At 42.6% G+C, this 21,215-nt stretch overlaps 1 protein-coding gene across 1 annotated transcript in view; it reads right to left on the bottom strand.

Moving 5' to 3' along the window:
- Positions 1 to 16,623, bottom strand: part of fat2 (FAT atypical cadherin 2) — a 102,297-nt gene extending 85,674 nt beyond the window's left edge. The window contains exons 1-2 of the mRNA XM_068043037.1: positions 13,395 to 16,623; positions 7,533 to 7,847 (exon numbers count right to left, since the gene is read on the bottom strand). Coding sequence (XP_067899138.1) covers positions 7,533 to 7,847; positions 13,395 to 16,623 — 3,544 coding nt within the window. The remainder of the gene's footprint in view (positions 1 to 7,532; positions 7,848 to 13,394) is intronic.
- Positions 16,624 to 21,215: the final 4,592 nt, after the last annotated feature.

Here is a 21,215-nt window from a genome sequence, read left to right as displayed (position 1 = left end):
CTGAAGGCCTCAGACTGCTTGAGTCCATTAGCAGGTTAAATACCTAGGGAGGAAGCGAAGGCCACCAGTAGGCCCTTCCATTAACCAATGGCCTGAGGACTTGGCATTGCCAGCATTCTCCTGACATCAGCAAAAGCAGCTGTGTTAAGAAGGATTATCAGCATCCTTGCTGGCAATTAGTCGTGGCAGGTGGTGAAGAGCACTTGGCAGGGGTTTGGAGAGGAAAACTGAAGTCAGGCAGGGCTGAGGTGGTCGGGCTTATTTTCCCACACTTTCTGCTCAGGTTGGGGCAGAATACTGGTGGAAACTCCAGGCCCATTTGTGTGGCTATCAGAGTGAAGACAAGATCTGGTTCTGCACTGATACCTTCCATGGTTAAGTAACTTGCCAAGACTCACTGACGAGTCTCACACAAGAAGAATGTCAACTTGGCTGAAGAAGTGGCGGGTTGTTGGTGCCAATGAAATGATGCACCACCAAGAGTTGAACTGAAGTTCCGAAGAAGGGTCACTGACCCGAAACGTTAACTCTGCTTCTCTTTCCACAGATGCTGCCAGACCTGCTGAGTGATTCCAGCATTTCTTGTTTTTGTTTCATTAATTCCAAACATTGTCCTAATCTGAGTAATGTCCTAGATGGATTTAGCTTAATAAAATATCTCAAAAATGACAAATGTCCTTGTTTCAACTAACATGATTTCAAAATGAAATTGGATGGGCGCTTGAAGGAAATAAACTTGCAGGGCTGCAGGGATCAAGCAGGGGAGTGGGACTGACTGGATTGCTCCATGGAGAGCCAGCATGGACTCGATGGGCTGAATGCCCTCCTTCTATGCTGTAAATAACTCTATAATTTCTGAACTTAGAAAAAGCTTGATTGAAGCTGCAATGTCATCACATAAATCTATTTCCGTCACATTGCTACAGTGCAGATTTAAGCCAAAGAAAGTCTGACAATTTACTAGAGATGTGCTATGAAGTATCATAGGTGCATCCAAGCACCACTTGGAGAAACCAAATTTCTTAGTCAAGCATTTAATATAAAAATGGAAATTCTGACAATAACGGGAAAATCTCTGAGTGTGGTCATTAATGAGGACTGTCCGACCAAATACAAGACCAATAAACCAGAGACCTCAGGAAATCATGAACCATCTAATGGAAAATGAGATATAACTGAAGGAAGGGGAGGAAGCAATGATTTGGGGATGACAAAGGGAAGGGGAATAACTGGATAGAGAAGGTAGAGAAAAATAGGCCGGAATTTTACGGTGGGCGGTAGGCTGGCCAAAAGGTCGGGGCGAGCCCACCTCTGCCAGGCCAGGGAGCCACGCTACAATTTTACATGACCCAGGCCCTTAATTGGACTTGGGCAGACCTTCCACCTCTCTAAGGCAGGATGTCCTGCCTCCAAGAGCAGCCGGCCAATCACTGGGCCAGCAGCTCTCAGTCCCAGCATCTCCACCGGGAGCGGTGGCCACCCAGCATCGGCAGCAAGAGGGACACCAGCCACAGAAGAAAGGTACATTTGTGGGGCCTCGTCGCGGACAATCAGCCGGGTCCCAGCGAGGCAAGTGGGATCAGTTGGGAGGGGGGAGGATTTTATTTCAGTGGGGGTGGTTGGGGCTTCAGGGGTATCCTCCGGGGGCACAGGGTGCCCGATCAGGAGGGCCCCGCTCCAACCTACACCTGGTGGCCTTATGGGGGCCTGAGGCACCTGCTGGCTGCTGGTAAAATACCAGCGATGGTGGGTGGAGGCCCTTAAGTTTCACTTAATCGGCCACTTAAGAACCTTGATTGGCCTGGGGTGGGCGGGCCATTTCTCACCGCCTCCACCCCTGGTAAAATTGCAGTGGAGGTGGGAAGACGTCGGGGACGGGATCCCCCACCTCCCACGTAATTCTACGGTCCCCGCCCCCCTGCCGCCAGCCCACTTCTGTGGGGGGCCGTAAAATTCCGGCCTTGGAAAGGGAAGATGTGGAACCTGATATATTCAGATTTGAGCAATTCAGTGGAATTCTGTGAGTTTCGCAAGTTGATAAATCTCTCAACATTTGTGATATGATCAGCGAGTAATATGATTCATTTACTGAGTTCTTAGAAAATACTCCACCTATTAAATAAATTAAACCTTAAAATGTTCTGTCGGGAGAAAGAAAGTCTGCTTCTGTTTTCATGGTTTCACTAATTAACCAATTTTCTTGCGGCAGGCAATTGCCTTGTTGATAGTTTTGTTGACTCCTGCACAGAGATGTTCAGTAATTTTGTAAATTATTGTTATTCATAAATCTGATATCTAGAGTCATTAAGTTGACATGAAAATTGGCAAGAATTGTTTTATATGAACAGGTTAATGTCACAATTAGCTTTATTAATTGATGCAAATTGTTCCAATCTCAAATTCCAAATTAGACTATATTAAACAAAACAATAATTATAACCAATCTCAAAAAACAGTAAAACATTCCAATATCTAAAGATCCTATACTATGATTTCACCATCTATATAGCACTTTGGGATGCCAAAAAGATTCAAAGCGTTTCACATAATTAACTATGTTTGAAATACAGCAACTGGTGCCATGTAGGTGAACAGTGCGAGTAAACTGCTGGCTTGAATGAAAGAAGTATTAAGAGGTTGTTTGACTTGATTTAGCTGGTTGTGCAAGGTAATGTTGCTCTGGGCAGAGAGATACCTGCATATAAAAATGACAGGCAAACAAAAAATAGTTGTTCCATCAAGCCTGCCCCACACTCATGATGGCAGCACCATCGTGACTAGATGCTTCTTACCCACACCCCACCCCATTTCCCCACAGACATATAAACTCTGATATTTACTGTAAGTTTATGATAAAAGGTGAATGAGGACAGCCTCCTTGCTGTTCTACTAGGTCAAAGAATCATAGGACGAGGATTAGGACAACTCCTGCTGAGGTCCAGTTTAAAATGGTTTGATGTTCAAGGTGCACAGAAGCAATGCTGCCATGACCATAATATTTACAGGAAGACTACTTTCGAAAAATCCACAAAAGTGTTCCCAAAATAGGTCTTGCTGAAGAATGGCTTTTCTGATCTGAGAGCTGCGTGCAGCCCCCTGCCAGCTTCCCTATCATGTAGGTCACACAGATCAGAAGATCCAGGTTCGATTCTCTTTCTCTGGAACCAGGACGACAATTGGAAGCCAATAATTTGCCTCAAGGGAAAGCCATTCTTCTATCTCTAGTTCTCTTTTAAGACTTGTCAGTTTTGTGTTAATGTCCCTTTACACCCACAAGCACACATAAGTTGTTCATTATATCATTCATTCTTTTCACCATTATAGTCTTGCATCATAACAAGATCAAAATATAATTATGGATGTGGAAGGTCATTCAGCCCATCTTGATTAACCCACTCAGAGAGATCCTAATATTCACACCCACACCCCGCCACACTCCCCCCCCCCCCCCCGCTCCCCCCCCGCCCCCACTTTACAGCATCCAATTATTCCTTAAATAATTCCAGGATGTTTGCCTCCATTACTCCACCTGGAATTTTATTTCACATGTTAATCACTCATTTTGTGAAGAAACATTTCCTGATATCTATTCTGAAAGTACCCTTCTCCAGTTTGAACCTATGTCCTTTTATTTCACTCCTGCAGTTTAATTTAAAATAACATTCAGGGTTAACTTTTTTATACCTTTAACAATCATACATATAGTCTACACCACTCTAAACACCCACATTAAAAATGGGCAGACATAACCATTATCTATTTGCACTGATGTCAAAGTTGACGGTTATAGCATCATAAGAGGTCTGTTTATTTTGGGGCAGAAACTGACTGCAGGTTAAATAAAATTGAGAGCAGCTGATACCTTTCAGTCCCTCACCCAAAGTTCTGGCAGAGTCTGTATGAAGGGATGATTCTGGGAATCAGAGGGGACCTGCTAACTGACAGTTACTGGGCCCAGGGGAACTGATAGCGATCTGAGAAACCCCTGCAGCACAGGCTCAGCAGAGATTCCCGATACACTGCAAGGCAAGCCACACAATAAACTAAACTTGCCGCCTCTGCAGACTGTAACCAGCCCTTTCTCTGAAACAGTGGGCGGCTCTGAGAACAGTGAACTGTAATGGAGTCATCCTCGTCCTCTTGACTTGCTCCTGGTGTTTCCAGCGTGGGATAGATTAGAGGTCTGACCCTTGCACAATATCCAGTGAATTTGGCCAACAGGTAACAGGAGAAGCCACTCTGGGTGAACGAATCTATGCTTGCATCTTTTCTCAATTGCTGTAGAAATCTGGTGACCAGTGACCAGAACGGAATGCCCCATGAACGTTCCCGCACTGTTGAGGTACTCGAAAAGTGGTGAGGATTGTACCTCAATAAGATCACCTTTCAGATGTCTTTCCTCAAAATTCAGACCCTTGACAGTAGGAACTGGTCTGGTGGATCTTCTCCACAGTGCCTCCAGCATTTGATGATTTCTCTTGCTTCTTGGCTAGTAGTCTGGAGGCGGCATTTATGGTCTGATTTGCTCGGAGCATGAATATGTTTGATCATCACTCCCCAAAACTTACATTCCATTGCTTTGGCTGTGTTATGCAACGTTTTATTGGCTTTCCTGATTGCTGTTCTGCAGCAGTTAGGCATGTTTAGCTTTGCTCCTAAGTCTTCTGGCTGTCTTTCAGCTTATCCATAGCTATTTCAACACCATTCATCTATTTTCTTTCCTTCCTGTGTAACACTTCACATTTGACTGCATTAATTTTTGTTTGCCATTGCTCTGCCCACGTACATACTCAATAGAAATAAAAAATGGAAGAGATGTAAAACAGGCTGCCAATTAGTTCGCACTTGTTTTATAATATTGCACAAGGTCAACATTTACCCCATCTCCAATGTTTAGCTGCTAAGATGGAGTTTTATTTAACCTATCTGCTTAAGCCAACTGCTCTAAATAAACACATGAAGGTCACTTGTTGAAAGATGATTTTGTAGAACTGCTTGTAAATCATTTGATTCACATCCTCAGGAAGAGACTAGGATACACAAAGACAGAAGAATAGCAGCAAATGACTGGCTTGCTTTCTATATTTTTGATGTGCGATGCAAGAATTCTCCAATGGTTTCACACATGGGGAATCAAGTCCATGTATAATTTCAGGTGAAGCAGGATTAGAGGGCCAAATCTAATACATACATAATTCACTCCCCATTTTAAAGTCATCCATTTGATTCTTATTTTCAGATTTCTATTATAAATTCTTAAGCCGATGAAAGTATGTTCCTGCACTTTCACTGATGAGTGTGCAATTACAATGTGGCGCGTTTACATAGGCACGTTCCATTATAGATACTGACAGTGGAATTTAGGATTGTAAAAGTAGGCTATCCATAGCTGAGACTTCATTTTGCTTAATTATTTTTTCTGAATAATCCAAAACTGCATTATAAGTGTCCTGACATACATAATCAAAGAACACCATTATGTCAAAGAACAGATTATATGCGCCTACTATGAATGACAAAGGATGCTGTGAGTTGATGTATTTTTCAGGTATCAGTGGCAGCTGACTGTTACAACCAGAACTTACAGAAGCTACGAAGCAGCAGTGGCCGCAATGGAACTTGACGCCAGGATTGCCGGGGCCGAACTCCCCAGGGGTGGGATAGGCCAACGTCGGCCTTCCAGCCCAGAGGCCAATTGAGGCCCTTAAGTGGCCTATTGACGGCCAATTAAGGGCCTCTACCCGCTGCCGCTGGGATCTTACCAGCAGTGGGGGCGGGTCTCTGCCACGCAGGAAGGACACCTTGGAAAACAAGGTGCCCTCCCTGCGGGCTTGGGGGTGTCCCTCCTTCATAGGCCAGTCATGGCCCACGGAGGACAACCCCCCCCCCCCCCCCCCCCACCCGGGAACCACTGTCCCCGACAGGACTCCCCTCCCCCTGGACCGAATACCCATGCCGCTCACCGGGGCCTTCCAGACTGGCCCCGGTGACCCCGTCTCACCTACCTCGGGTCCAGGGTGCCAACGAAGGGCCTGGGTCCGAGGCCTTTGCAGTACCGGCAGTGGCCACCGTTCCTGGTGGCGCTGTCAATTCTGTTGAGCTGCTGGCCCTGTGATTGGCCAGCAGCTCTTGGGGGCGGAATCCTCATCCCTATCAAGTGTTTAAAGGGACGGGGATCCCGCCTCCTTCAACTTTGATGGCCAAAAACTAAGGATCGCTCCGGGGGCCTGAAAAAGTGCAGTGGTGGGTTCCTCTCCAACCTTTTTGGCCCAGCGCCGGGACCCACGTCTCCTGCATAAAATCCAGCCCTGCGTGTCTTTGCAGTAAGCAGAGCAACTACATAACTAACAAAAGCATTTACCTAAACAAGCAGGGAACGACATCAAACATCCATGCACTTGCACTACTAATCTTCAAGGATTAAAACTTTTTCAGTCTCAGCTAAATCTGATCATCAATTGTCCAAAGTCTAATTAAAAGGTGTTTTTAAATTTGCAATTCTAGCTGTCAATTATTTCAAGTAGTGCTGTCATGGTCAATAATCATGTAATGACAAGTTCAAAATTATTCAAAATTTCCTTCTTTTAACAAACATAAATTTATACCTCCTAGATGCTGTTAACCTGTATTTTGAACCAATTGTCTTGCTTTTGCATAAGGAACAATATTCTGCAGCTTTCTATTAATGACATCTTGGACAAGATGACTACAATTTAATCCAAAAAATGACCAGGAATCAGGCAACAAACTCCACAAAATCAGCACTATCCACGTACAAACAAAAAACACTCTGTGCTGCTGACAGACATAGTCAGTATTGGAATGACCAGAACTATTGTAGATAGGCAGCAACCTATATATATTTTTAAATTTAGAGATACAGCACTGAAACAGGCCCTTCAGCCCACCGAGTCTGTGCCGACCAACAACCACACATTTATACTAACCCTACAGTAATCCCATATTCCCTACCATCTACCTGCACCAGGGGCAATTTTTTACAACAGCCAATTTACCTATCACCCACAAGTCTTTGGCTGTGGGAGGAAACCGGAGCACCCGGCGAAAACCCACACAGTCATAGGGAGAACTTGCAAACTCCACACTTGCAGTACCCAGAATCGAACCCAGGTCCCTGGCGCTGTGAGGCTACGGTGCTAACCACTGCGCCACTGTGCTGCCGTATTCAGAATTCCCCTGTAAAGAGATTTATGCACCATCCTGACTTGGACAGATAGAGGCTTAATCAGAGTTCATCTATGTACAAATTAATGAATCATAATACACTGTGTCAGAAAAGCCTATTAATAATCAATCATTCAGTATAATTATATATTGTCTATAATTCTGTTGTTCATGGAAACTTTAACAAATTTGAAACCCCCACCCCCTGTGGGTAAATGTAATGAGAAACTCATGAAGAAGACATATATTTCGAATAACACTATAGAGAGGCGACAGTAGCTGCATAAGCAAACAAAACATGAGGAAATACTGAACATTTAAGAAGTAATAGTTACATATTAACGTACCAGTCTTTGGATCAATAGCAAAGAATCCTCTTGGGTTTTCACTAGTGATCCTGTAGGTCAGCTGGTCCTGTGAACTGGAATCTGGATCCTCAGCATCAATGCGAAGAACAGACTTATCTTTCGGGGAGTTTTCAATGATTGAGGCATAGTAAACAGGCGCCGAGGTCTGAGGAGGATTATCATTAATATCTTTAATTTTGATGAAGACTTCGGTTGAAGTGACCCAAGGGGTGGCACCTAAATCCGTTGCAAGAACTGTCAGCCAGTAATGGGGGCATCTTTCACGATCAAGGATCTCTGCAGTCTGTATTATTCCTGCAATCAAAATAAATTATCTTTAATGACTGATTTTTCTTTATCATGTGACTTACTATCTATACAAGTTTCCTTTATCCTGAAGAACAAGCAAGCAACTGAGATTTTACGTAATGTAAATGACAATTATGGGGTAATTTTAACCTAATTCATTGGGCAGGAAGTTCATGGGATTCAGGTACAATATTGGTTCACTGATCCCCTCAGTTTTCCAGCGGGTAGGTTATATTAAAACTACCCTCTTAAATAATGCTCCAGGGACTATATTGTCAGCACCTAGTACCTTGCCATAAGGCAAAGAACAAACCATCAGCATTCCCATGAAATTCACTCAACTAGTTATATATAGAATCAGGCAATGGATATAGTAGCAAATATGCAAGAGCACTGACAATGGTTTCCCCCAGTTACCGAGTGTAATAAGTGTGCAATCTACTCTGTAAATTCCCACAATTAACTGGTTTCAGTTCTCACAGTGGAGGTGGAGAAGGAGATGTAGGTATGTCCACACACGTCATAGAAAGGGTTTCAGTAATGATACTATCAGAATTGTGTCAGAATTAGATTTGTGTCATCTTTTCAAAGCATTTTACTGAATTGAGGCAAATTATAGGCCTGGGTTAGGAGATTAGGTGGCAGTAGAAGACAGAATAGGGATAATGGGTATGCACTCAAATTGCAAGGTAATGACTAATGGTGTCCCCCTAGATGTGTGCTGGAGCTGCAGCTATTCACTACATTTATTAATAACTTAGATAACACAATAGAGAGCTATATATCCAAATTTGCTGATGACAAAGATTGGTGGCATAGTGGAGTAAACGGAAGCATAAAATTGCAAAGAGACATTGATCGATTGAGTGGGCAAAACTATAGCAGATGGATTTCAATGCAGGTAAGATTGAGGTCATCAATTTTGGACTGAAAGAGGAATAGATCCCAGTACTTTTTTTAAGTGGTGAAAAGCATGGAACAGCGGAGGTCCAAGAGATTTAGGGGTTAATGCACACATATCACTAAACTGTAGTTGTCAAGTACAAAACATAATCAAAAAGGTTATGTTAGCCTTTATAACTAGAGGGCTGGAATATAAAGGGGAGGTAGCTTTGGTACTGAAAAACAAAAATCCCTGGTTAGACCACATATCATAGAATCATAGAAATTTACAACACGGAAGGAAGCCTTTCAGCCCAACATGTCCTCACCAGCTGACAAGTGGCCATACAGCTTAATCCCACTTTCCAGCTTTTGGTTTGTAGCCTTGTAGGTTACAGCACTACAAGTGCCTATCCAAGTACTTTTTCAATTTTATAAGGGTTACTGCCTCTCGCACCCTTTCAGGCAGTGAGCTCTAGGACCCCACCACCCACTGAATGAAAACATTTCCCCTCAAATCCCTTCTAAAGCCCCTACTTCTTCCACTAAATCTATGCCCCCTGGTAATAGACCCCTCAACCAAGGGGACTAGAGCTTCCTATCCAATCTATCTAAACCCCTCACAAGTTTATACACTTCAATTTGGTCTCCTCTCAGCCTCCTCTGCTCCAAAGAAAACAAACCTAGAATATCCAACCTTTCCTCAGAACTAAAATTCTCCAGTCCAAGCAACAGCCTTATAAATCTCTGTACCCTCTCTAGTCTTCTTCTTTGGCCTCCTTATCTCGAGAGACAATGGATAAGCGCCTGGAGGTGGTCAGTGGTTTGTGAAGCAACGCCTGGAGTGGCTATAAAGGCCAATTCTAGAGTGACAGGCTCTTCCACATGTGCTGCAGAGAAATTTGTTTGTCGGGGCTGTTGCACAGTTGGCTCTCCCCTTGCGCCTCTGTCTGTTTTCCTGCCAACTACTAAGTCTCTTCGACTCGCCACACTTTAGCCCCGTCTTTATGGCTGCCCGCCAGCTCTGGCGAACGCTGGCAACTGACTCCCACGACTTGTGATCAATGTCACAGGATTTCATGTCGCGTTTGCAGACTTCTTTAAAGCGGAGACATGGACGGCCGGTGGGTCTGATACCAGTGGCGAGCTCGCTGTACAATGTGTCTTCGAGGATCCTGTCATCTTGCATGCGGCTCACATGGCCAAGCCATCTCAAGCGCCGCCAACTCAGTAGTGTGTATAAGCTGGGGATGTTGGCTGCCTCGAGGACTTCTGTGTTGGAGATACGGTCCTGCCACCTGATGCCAAGCATTCTCCGGAGGCAGCGAAGATGGAATGAATTGAGACGTCGCTCTTGGCTGACATACGTTGTCCAGGCCTCGCTGCCGTAGAGCAAGGTACTGGGGACACAGGCCTGATACACTCGGACTTTTGTGTTCCGTGTCAGTGCGCCATTTTCCCACACTCTCTTGGCCAGTCTGGACATAGCAGTGGAAGCCTTTTCCATGTGCATGTTGATTTCTGCATCTAGAGACATGTTACTGGTCATAGTTGAGCCTAGGTAGGTGAACTCTTGAACCACTTCCAGAGCGTGGTCGCCAATATTGATGGATGGAGCATTTCTGACGTCCTGTCCCATGATGTTCGTTTTCTTGAGGTTGATGGTTAGGCCAAATTCATTGCAGGCAGCCGCAAACCTGTCGATGAGACTCTGCAGGCACTCTTCAGTGTGAGATGTGAAAGCAGCATCGTCAGCAAAGAGGAGTTCCCTGATGAGGACTTTCCGTACTTTGGACTTCGCTCTTAGACGGGCAAGGTTGAACAACCTGCTCCCTGATCTTGTGTGGAGGAAACTTCCTTCTTCAGAGGACTTGAACGCATGTGAAAGCAGCAGGGAGAAGAAAATCCCAAAAAGTGTGGGTGCGAGAACACAGCCCTCTCTAGTGCAATCTTTCTTATAGTGCGGTGACCAGAACTGCACAGAGTACTCCAGCTGTGGCATAACTAGTGTTTTATACACAGTTCCAGGATAACCTCCCAGCTCTTATATTCTATGCTTCAGCTAATAAAGGCAGGTATCCTGTATGTCACCTTATCTACCTGTTCTGCCTCCTTCAGGGATCTGTAGACATGCACTCCAAGGTCTCTCTGTTCCTCTACTTCTGAGTGTGCTACCATTTATTGTGTATTCCTTTGCCTTGTTAGCCTTTCCAAATACATTACCTCACACTTCTCTGGATTGAACTCCATTTGCCACTGTTCCACCCACCTGGCTAGTCCATTGATATCTTCCTGCAGTCTACACCTTACTTCTTCATTATCAAGTACACAGCCAATTGTTGCATTGTTTGCAAACTTCTTAACATACCACCTATATTCAAGTCTAACTCATTGATATATACCAGAAAAAGCAAGGGACCTAGTACTGAGCCCTGTGGATACCCACTAGAAACAGCTTCCAGTCACATAAACACCCATTGATCATTGCCCTTTGCCTCTGAGCCAATTTTGGATTCAACTTGCCAATTTGCCTTGGATCCCATGGGTTTTTGCTTTTGCAATTAGTCTGCCATGTGAGAATTTATCAAAAGCCTTTCTAAAATCCACATAGACTACATCAAATGCAGTACCCTCATCAACCCTTCTTGTTACCTCCTCAAAAAAATTCAATCATGTTAGTCAGACATGACTTTCCCTTAACAAATCCGTGCTGACTGTCTTTGATTAATCTGTGTCTTTTTAAGTAAAGACTTATCCTGTCCCTCAGAATTTTTTCCAATAATTTTCCCACCACTGAGTTTAGGCTGACTGGCCTGTAATTGCTCAGTCTATCCCTTTCTCCCCTTTTAAACAATGGTACGTTAGCTGTCTTCCAGTCCTCTGGCACCATACCTAAAGAGTGTTGGAAAATGACCTTCAGAGCCTCTGTTATTTCTTCTCTTGCTTCCCTTAACAGCCTAGGATACATTTCGCTTGAGCCTGGGGATTTATCCACTTTGAAAGATGTTAAATCCCTTAATACTTCCTCTCTCACTATGTTGATTTCATCGAATATTTCACATTCCTCTTCCCTGATTGCAATGCCTATATCATATTCTCTTCTGCGAAAGCAGATGCAAAGTATTCATTAAGAACCACGTCCACATCCTCTGCTGCCAGTTATCTAGAGTACTGTGTCCAGTTCTGGGAATCCCACCTAAGAAAAGACATATTGGCTTTGGAAGATGTGTACCAGAACATTACCAGGGCCCCAAGGATCAGATTATGAGGAGAGATTAGATAAATTAGGTTTCTGGCCTCTGTAATAGCGAAAGTTAAGGAGTAATTTGATGGAGGTTTTTAATATTTAGGGTTGATAGAAAGTTACTTTTCCACTGGTGGGAGAGTCTAAGACTCGGTACAAAACCTTAAAAACAGAGTAAGGGCTCTCAGAAGCAATGTTAAGAATAAGTTCTTCATGCAAAGTGTGGTAGCAATATAGAACTCTCTTCCACAAAAAGCAATAGATACAAGCTCAATTAATAATTTTCAATCTGAGATCAATAGAATTTTGTTAGCTAAGGACATTAAGGGATATAGAGTCAAAGCAGTTGGATCAGCCATGGCGGAACAGGATTGAGAGGCTGAATAGCATATTCTATTTCTATTTTCCTATGTACAAGAGGGCTACTGTTATAAGCAGGCTTCATCATCTTCAGCAAACAAGGTGAGGCTTGCTGGGAAAAACCCCTAAAACTGTGGTCTTAAGATTTACCTACCAGAACGAACGTCCAAATGTTCAGTCCATTTATCATGTTCCTTTCTGGTGCCACAACAGATTTTAATTTACAATATACTTTCAGTTCCAAAAATGTTCATGCTGTGCAGCGAGCCTTTGTGCAAAATGTAATTTACAAGTCTCTGGGTTGTTTCCATACAGAACTGATGCAGCTCCTTATCTTCAATACTATTTTCAAACCACAAATCCAACTGACAGATTTTCAAATGTATTAATATGTAGAAATTAGCAGCCAAACAGTTTTCTTACATTCCTAGGTAGAGGCACAGATCCCCTTAAACCGTGTTTAATAAATAGAAACATTTTGTGATCTTATTGTAATTTCTGTTCTTCCTGTAATTTGAGGGTAATTCTTCCTCTGTAGGTAATTTTGGCTTTGGACAATAGTGTCAAACAAGCAATATTGATTCATTTGCTCGTTGCACATCACTCCCAGTTTTCAAAGATTTCCAAGCTATTGACTTCAGCATGCTGATATTTCCCAAGACAACTCAATAAGATAAACACATATTCCAACTCAGTAACAGCTCTCTCAGGCCATTCAGGAATTCTGTTTTATGTGGCATGGTTCTATGTAGGTGTTTCTAGATCAAACAGGATTAATACTGCTTTAATACATTTTTTTTGTTCTAACTTTACATGAAGCTCCACTGCAGTTGGGAGAAGAAAATGAACTCATTAATCCCTGATGGGAATGACTTTCTTTTAATCCTCCAATTTGGAATGAATTTTGACTTTATTTTGTAAAATGACAATACATTTTAGATGACTTGTAAGTCTTTAAAAAGGCTCAATCCTCAAACATTCAGTAATGCTATTCATATTATTTTTAAGAGACTATTGTGAAATCAGATCAATATAACTTTCAACCAAAGTTCTACTCATGTTCTTACCTGTTTTTTCATTAATGGTGAAGACTGCATGACCTGTTCCACCTTTGATCGAATATTGGATCTCACCATCCTTTCCTTTGTCTTCATCCTGAGCAGTGAGTGTTATTACTGAGGTTCCCACAGGCATCCCTTCACTGACAGAGCTTTTGAACACAAAGGAGGAGAAGTGTGGTCGATGCAGGTTTTCATTGACATCAATCACTTCGATTTCCACATAACAGGTGGAACTCAAAGAATAGGGTTTTCCACTGTCAACTGCACGAGCTGTTAGATTATAAAAATTCTTTCTTTCAAAGTCTAATTGCGTATTGGTACGGATAGCTCCTACTAGTTTGTCGATTCTGAATGTATTTTCTCTAGTTGCTATCAGGCTATAACTCACTTCACCTCCTGGTCCTAAATCTGGATCATAGGCTTCAAGCCACATTATGACAGTCCCTACTGGAATATCTTCAGGAACTCTCACCCTGTAGTGGAATGGGACAAACTGAGGTGGATTATCATTGACATCTTCTAAGACTACTGTTAGATCAATGATTGAGAAAAGTTGGGGCTCTTGTTGAGGCTGATCTCTGGCTTCAATTCTCAAAACATATACTGGATGAATTTCTCGATCTAATTGGCCAGTGACAAGCACTATACCTGAAGTTTTGTCAATGGAAAATGTTTTTGTGCCAGTCAGAAGTGAGTATTTTATTTCTGCATTTTCTCCTCGATCATTATCTTTAGCCTTTACCTGGGCTATAGACCTTCCAAGTTCCGCATTTTCAGGTACTCTTACTGAATAGCTATCTTGCAAGAATATTGGTTTATTATCATTTGCATCCAGCACATGTACTGTTAACAGCCTCCAAGAGGATTTCTGAGGTCTTCCAAGATCATAAATTGTAAGGTTTAAAGTATAAAGATTTGTTGTTTCATGATCTAAGGGCAACACAACTTTTAGCTCTCCGGTCTCCATCACTGCAATGAAGCAGCTGTCTTTATTCCCATCTGAGATCACATAGACCAGCTTGCCATTGAAACCAGAGTCAGGATCAGTAGCATGAATATTCAAGATGGTTGAGTTCACTGGAATGTTCTCTCTTATGTCAATGGAGCTTGGGAAATTAATATCAAATTGTGGAGTGTGAGTATTGACAATGTGGATATAAGAGAATGAATCTTCATGAGGTTCATAATGTGGTTTAACTGAAAGCAGCAGTGTCTCTGCTAACTTTTTAAGTGCTCCAGTGTCTCTGCAATGCATGCTGACCATTTTCAGGCTATCTGTAATAGTGAGGTTAACATCTATAATGGAAGCATAGTTCTCTCCATCTGTGGCTGTGATTTTAAGATTAAAAAACAAGATCTTATTGTCAGGGCGGTAAGAGAAAGGGTGCTTCAATATTAGTGCACCAGAAATTGGATTGAGATCAAAGAAATCTAGTTCATTACCAGACAAAAGCTTGTATCTGATCCCTTGCAATTCATCTGCATCTACTGCTGAGACAGTGGTGATGAGGTATCCAACAGTGAGATTTCTTGAAACATTACCATGGCAATTGTTCTTCTCAAATAGTGGTTCGTTGTCATTCAGATTCTTCAAGTAAATCGTCACAGGGACTTCCACTTCATAGTCATATGGTGATCCCCAGTCAGAGGCCCAAACTCGTAGATGGTACACTCGCTGCATGAGTTCATAGTCCAGGTCCTCAGATGTCACAATGGTTCCTGTAAAAGGATGAATGCTGAAAGGGACAGGAGCTACATTGGCAATGCTGTATGTCACATAGCCATTTTCACCTTGGTCTTTGTCGGTTGCATTGACTGTTAAGATACTTGTTCCAATTTGGGCATTTTCATCAATATTTCCTTGGTATGAAGATGCTCTGAACTCTGGAGGATTATTATTAGTGTCTATTAGATCAATATTAATATTGGTTGAGATCTGACCAATACTCGTCTTTACTTTCAATTCAAAATGAGATTGGTCCAAGAAATTCATTACAGCAGCAGTGGTAATGAGACCAGTTCGAGGATTTATCCTAAATTTTGTGCTGTCATGATTATGCTCCAGATAATATGCCTGATTTGGAAGTTTTGGTTTAGCTTTAACCATTACAACAGGACTATTTGGCGGTGCAAACTCACACAATCTAACCGTATAAAGGTCTTTCTCAAACTTTAAGGCTTCTGGCCACTTTGCTGGTATGTGAATGACTTTTATAGGTGAATAGTTAGTCGGGTTGCTTTTATCTCTGGCTTGCAGAGACAAGTTATAGCCAAGGGAATTGCTTAACCAGTTTGCCTCTCTGATATATATTAGCTTGAACTCCCTACTGCCTTGGTAGAATGGTATCACTCTGAAATGGTGCGATGAGTCTCCATCCACAATGTCCACTGCATCTACCCCTTCCTCTGCTGTGATAATTGCATGTGTAGAATTGTGGTTAGTTCCAGGAGGGGTGAGATGTACAGACAGAATTCCTGGCACTCTCATACCAGCCTGCTCTATTCTGACAGTCAGCTTTGCCACACTGCCAATCCCACTGCCTCCAAATAGCTTCACCATGCGGTCCACTGCCAAGATTTCTAGGCTATACTTCTTTAGATTTGTGTAATTAAGGCTTCCTGCCAATGTGACAACACCGCGACTGGGATCAATGGCAAACATATTGGTCCTGTCTTTGAAAGCATAATAAAACGCCGCATTGCTTCCGATGTCTGCATCTGTTGCGGTGACTCTGCCAACACTGGATCTCAATGGGGTATCCTCTGCTATGGAGACAGCATATGACAGCGGTGAGAAAAGGGGGCGCAAGTCATTTTTATCGAGGATTTGGATCATCACCTTGGTCCATACTTCATGTTGGAATGTTCTGTCAGATGCCTGGACTGTCAGCAGATAATGATCCTTTACTTCTCTGTTTAAAACAGCCATGTTGGAACTTCTGGTCCTTATGCGTAAAAAGCAGAAGTCGCCTACCAAGTATTCCTCTGCTTTGAACACATTTGTATTGTCTCCAGAAACAATTTTGTATTTAATGTTCTCGATAACCTCTGTGATCTGAATGCCCATTTTTACACTGCTTTCTACGTAGGTCTTGGGGGAGGAATTTTCATAGATAGTAGCATTGTAAACATGGTGGGTGAATTGGAAAGGCGAGGTGTGCAGTTTCTCTAGATTCACTTCAGAAATGCCAACCATCACCAAAAGTGCTACAAGTCGTAAGCTTTTTGCTGCCATTGTTCATCGCATGGGTCCTCTTCTCAAAATCTGTAGGATGGCAATAGAAAGTGATTAGCTCCTTAGAACCACAAGCTTCTAACATTACAAAACCAGCAAATGTACAGTCAGAAGTCCCATTTTAAAGTTCAAGGCTCGTCTTTAACCTTAGTTTGAAACTGAATATCCTGGTGTGCCAGTATCATCGAGGCTTCCTGCTGTCCAGCCCTAGAAAATCCGACAAGTTTATACTGGATTGCCATCAGCTATGACTGCAGGGAATCATGGTGGTAATGTCCTCTTAAGCTCAGTGTAAAAGTTTCTTACCAGCACACATAAAAAGTAAAGAATTAGCAGTGCCCATTTTTGCTTCCAACATATAAGAACTAGGAGCCTCCTTCCACAGAGTGGTATATTGACACAGGTATGCCCAAGAAGCACAGTTGCAAAGGGCAGAGTTTGAATCCTGGAAGTTAATCCATTAGGAAAAATAATAATTTAATGTTACTAGGTCATTCTTACATTATCATTCACTCTGCTCCATGGTTTCTGATTCTCTCCTCCCCTTTGCTTCTTTCTTTAATTCCATCTTCTTCACTCCATACATACTAAGTCTTTCAATCTATTCCTCTTGCCTGCTTCTGCTCTCCATGCACTTTTGAATTCCCTTCTTGCTTAAATTGTCTCCTACGCATTGGCATATTATCTGTACAGCGTCTTACTTCCGGTCACATTCCAAACAGCAAGATATTTAAGCAATGCATGTGAGAACTGGGGTTGCTCCAGCTTTCCCTGTGGTCTGAAACCAGTCTGTTCCCAGCAATGGCAATATACTGACTTTAGAGTGTAGGATAATCTGGGATGCCCCTTGCCTCTCAGAAGCATTCTGAACTCTCTATTGTTACAAGTGCCAGAATAGGAAACCGATTAGAGATGTGTTTCTGATCAGATAAGGGGATAAAGACAATTCTACATTAAAAAAAAAGCTTACAAGAGGAAAAATATGAAGGTTAAATCTCCAGATAGTGAAATATATAGAAGATTTGTGTTAAGTGGACGGGCAGTGGTCATGATGCAAGCAGGGGCCGCCTGGAGGAGTTGGTGTGGGGTCCGATGGATTTCAGTCCTGGACCCACTTTATAACGCAATCAGCTGCCAACATGATATGCACTCCCTAATAGGCAGCTCACTATGTTGGTCATTTGTGAAAGGGCCTGTGGCAGCACCTTAAAGGGAAGGTGTACTTGGCATCACGAATACAAAGATGCAGAGTATTGTAAGCGTCAAGTATCATGCTTGAGCAACTTACAGCAGCAAGTACATTTCAAGGCCTTTAAGGCACAAAACCAGTAGGCAACCTCCCAATGGTCTCCCACTTCCTGCCAACATTCCCCGATAGCCGCTGAGAATTCCCTTAATCAACTTGGAGTCTTAACTGCAATGTTTGACCCTGATTTGCAAATCTGTATGAGGCTTCCGGTTGTTTTCAATGGGGGATCTGGCCACCAGGTGCAGGTTCACCCGAAAATCGCAACAGACAGACATTGATGCAGTAGTAAGTTGGTGTAAGTATACACCACTTAATTCTGGTCCTGCTACCGCCCCTTCTTTTAAGCACACGTGGGGCCAGTATCAGTACAAAAGTCAAGCCCCCACCCCCATATATCAGGACAAAATTACATCAACACTGAAGCTTCTGAGGGTTGCAAGGTGCCAGTGAAACAAACGTGGACATTGGGCTAGAGATACGTCTTGGGTGGTGGTGTGGGATGGATGCTATTGCTTTTGTTGTCTGTTATACGCTCTTGTCAGATAGTCAGCTTCATTGGCACCAACGGAACGGATTATCAGGTGAGGCCTGTAACAGGCAGCTGATGTGAGATCATGCCCGTTTTGCGCTACCACGCAAGGCAAGTTTTTACCTCATTGTACCTAAACCATGCTAAGTATTGACTTCTTTTTAACTATTTGACACATGAATACAAAATGATGACAATTAAAGCATTTAAGAAAGTGTTGATTTGAGAATCCGTCAAATAACAATGATAAGGGCCACAGGTATTCAAACTATTTATACCAGGTACAACATTACTGCCGAACACAGGTTCATTTTTAGAAGTAAATACTTTAGCAGGTTCCTGTGATCCAGCATTGCTGCTACATGCCAGAAATTTAATAGCACCCTGCTTTTTGCTCTAGTGTTCAACCTCAGAGGTCAAGTGTGCAGATAGCAGCTGTTTATAGAAGCTTTGCCCTCATGTCCAAATAATCCAAACATGTACCAGTAAGAATGGAATACAATAGATCCTATTGTATGTGCTCTTTAAAAAAGCTCAGGACACCTGAAACAACGTTAGCCTATCATCCAGGATGTAATAGGATGTTCCTTATTTCCTGATAATTATACAGCAGTACAGTACATCTTGTTTCTGAAACTTCCTTTGATTCATGCAGATTACAGATCAATCGTCTATTCAGTGATGCTCCTCACGGAGCCTGAGTGCTATTTGAGGCTCACCTCCTCATCGTTTAAGACCCTTGGTAGACCTATGTTTTTCTGTCCCTCTAGTGATGGCCTGCCTAGCTGAAAATCCGCTTTGTTTCTCTGCTTTTCTTACCAGCACAAAAAGAAAACCCCATCGATGGCAACCCCATCCCAATTGATGAAAAACCTTATTAAATTAGAACTAATCAACAAATTGTTTCATAGGATTATGGCTCAAAGGTTCCCTTGATGGCTCAGTGGAAGTATCCAGTGATTGGAAGATTCCAGATTTGACCCCTCATCAATTCTGAGTTAGGTGCACTGCAATTGGTCTCAACATGGCTGGGTTAGGGAGGGAAACCTGCCAGAGTTCCCTTCCTTGGTTGCTCTCCAGTGACTCCTGGTGAAAGTGTATGTTACTATTACAATAGTGACTACACTCCAAAAGTCCATTGGCTGTAAAGCACTTTGGAATGACCTGAGGTTGTAAAAGGTGCTACAGAAATGCAAGTCTTTATTTATGTAGGTGAATACATAAATGCATTTTGATATCAGGTTCTGATTCCAAATTCATCCAGTTGATATAACCTCTCCATTGACCTCTACTCATAACAGCCAAAAATATTAATTTTGTAATTCTTATGCAATCCTGCGCACTGCCACCCACACCGCCAACCCCCCCCCCCCCCCCCCACCCCCCCACCACCAAGTCCCACAAACACACACCTCATGCAATTTCGTTCACTTTTCTCTCTGCTGTGCTGTTATCTGATTTAGGCATGGGATGGCCATCACAGCCAAACTTGGTCCCAACCTTCTCTCATGTCTATATACATCTATTCTTCAGCAAGATCCACTGCATTAAAAAAGCTTAAAGAGGAACCCTGAGTAATAACAAACAGGCTAATTATAGCACTCCTACTGCCATCACAGCTGAAATCTACTAACCATGCACACAGTGACATTCCTAGACTTTATCGTGCAGTGCCAGACCAGACACTACAGTTACCCACCCAGCCATTCCAGAAGCAGTTGCTGTTTTAATTGTTCATTAGCCATCTCATGCTTAATGGTGGTTTGTTACTGGGGGACATCGGTTACATAATGTGAAACTTCAGCAGTTGGATGGAGAGAAGTTTGGATGCTCAGTGCACAAACTCATTGCAGAGTCAGCAGGTTGTGGTTTCAAGCCCACTTCAGGACTTGAGCACATTTTCCAGGCTGACACATGAAGGAGTGCCACATCGCCAGACAAAATGTTACACTGAGACCCTGTCTGACTGCTTAAGTAAATTATCCTACTCCACTACTTGAGGAAGAATGGAAGCTTTCCTGGCCATCCTTCCTCCCTCAACCAACACCAGGAACAGGTTCTGATGTAAGGTTATTGACCTGAAACATTAACCCTGTTTCTCTCTCGTATAGTGTGTTGGAGCAAACAATCGGTAGGGTGGTTGGAGGGTGCTGAGAGAGTGATTGGCAGAGTGGGCTGCTTAGTTCCACAAGTAGGTTGCGGTTTTTTTCAATTCTCAGCACCTTAATAATGCTGAGTTGGCTGGGTCTAATGCCTGCCCAGCTCATTGTAATAACATTTCTGTGACGGACCGAAAAGATGCGTTAGGGCCCTAATTTACATATTTAAGTGTCCTAATGCCTTTTTAGGTGGTCAAGTCAACCTGACAAATAAGCCTACCTAATTTCAGGTCAGATGCCTTTCAGGACACAGGACCTTGATGTGCCCATTTTACACCCATTTGAGGTCCAATTTCTACCCCCAAATTTTAATTTATTGAGAATTCTTCGACAATTCAAAATTTTCTGTAAATACCATCTCCAGAAATTAATGACCATGGATTTTACTTAACTCCCATCATTTGTGGGGATGAGTGTCAATAATTTTTGGCAACTGTCTTCAATTAGAATTTTTTGGAAAGTGTTTTTAAAAAATAAATCCATTCATTCCTCTGTGAAAGTGCGCACATCATTTAGAAGAGGAGGGAAGTGGAAAAAAATTGGCAGTAAAAGATGAGAATTTTTAAAATAATAATTACTGCTGATGATAAATTGCCTAAACTGTGAGCAAATAGATAATCCAGTTCCAGTTCATATGCTCCAGAACTGACTTAGA

Source organism: Heterodontus francisci, chromosome 12, assembly GCF_036365525.1.
Source record: "Heterodontus francisci isolate sHetFra1 chromosome 12, sHetFra1.hap1, whole genome shotgun sequence".
NCBI classification, from domain to species: Eukaryota; Metazoa; Chordata; class Chondrichthyes; order Heterodontiformes; family Heterodontidae; genus Heterodontus; species Heterodontus francisci.
The sequence above is the reverse complement of the archived record's forward strand: the minus strand, read 5'-3'. Positions and strand labels throughout refer to the sequence as shown.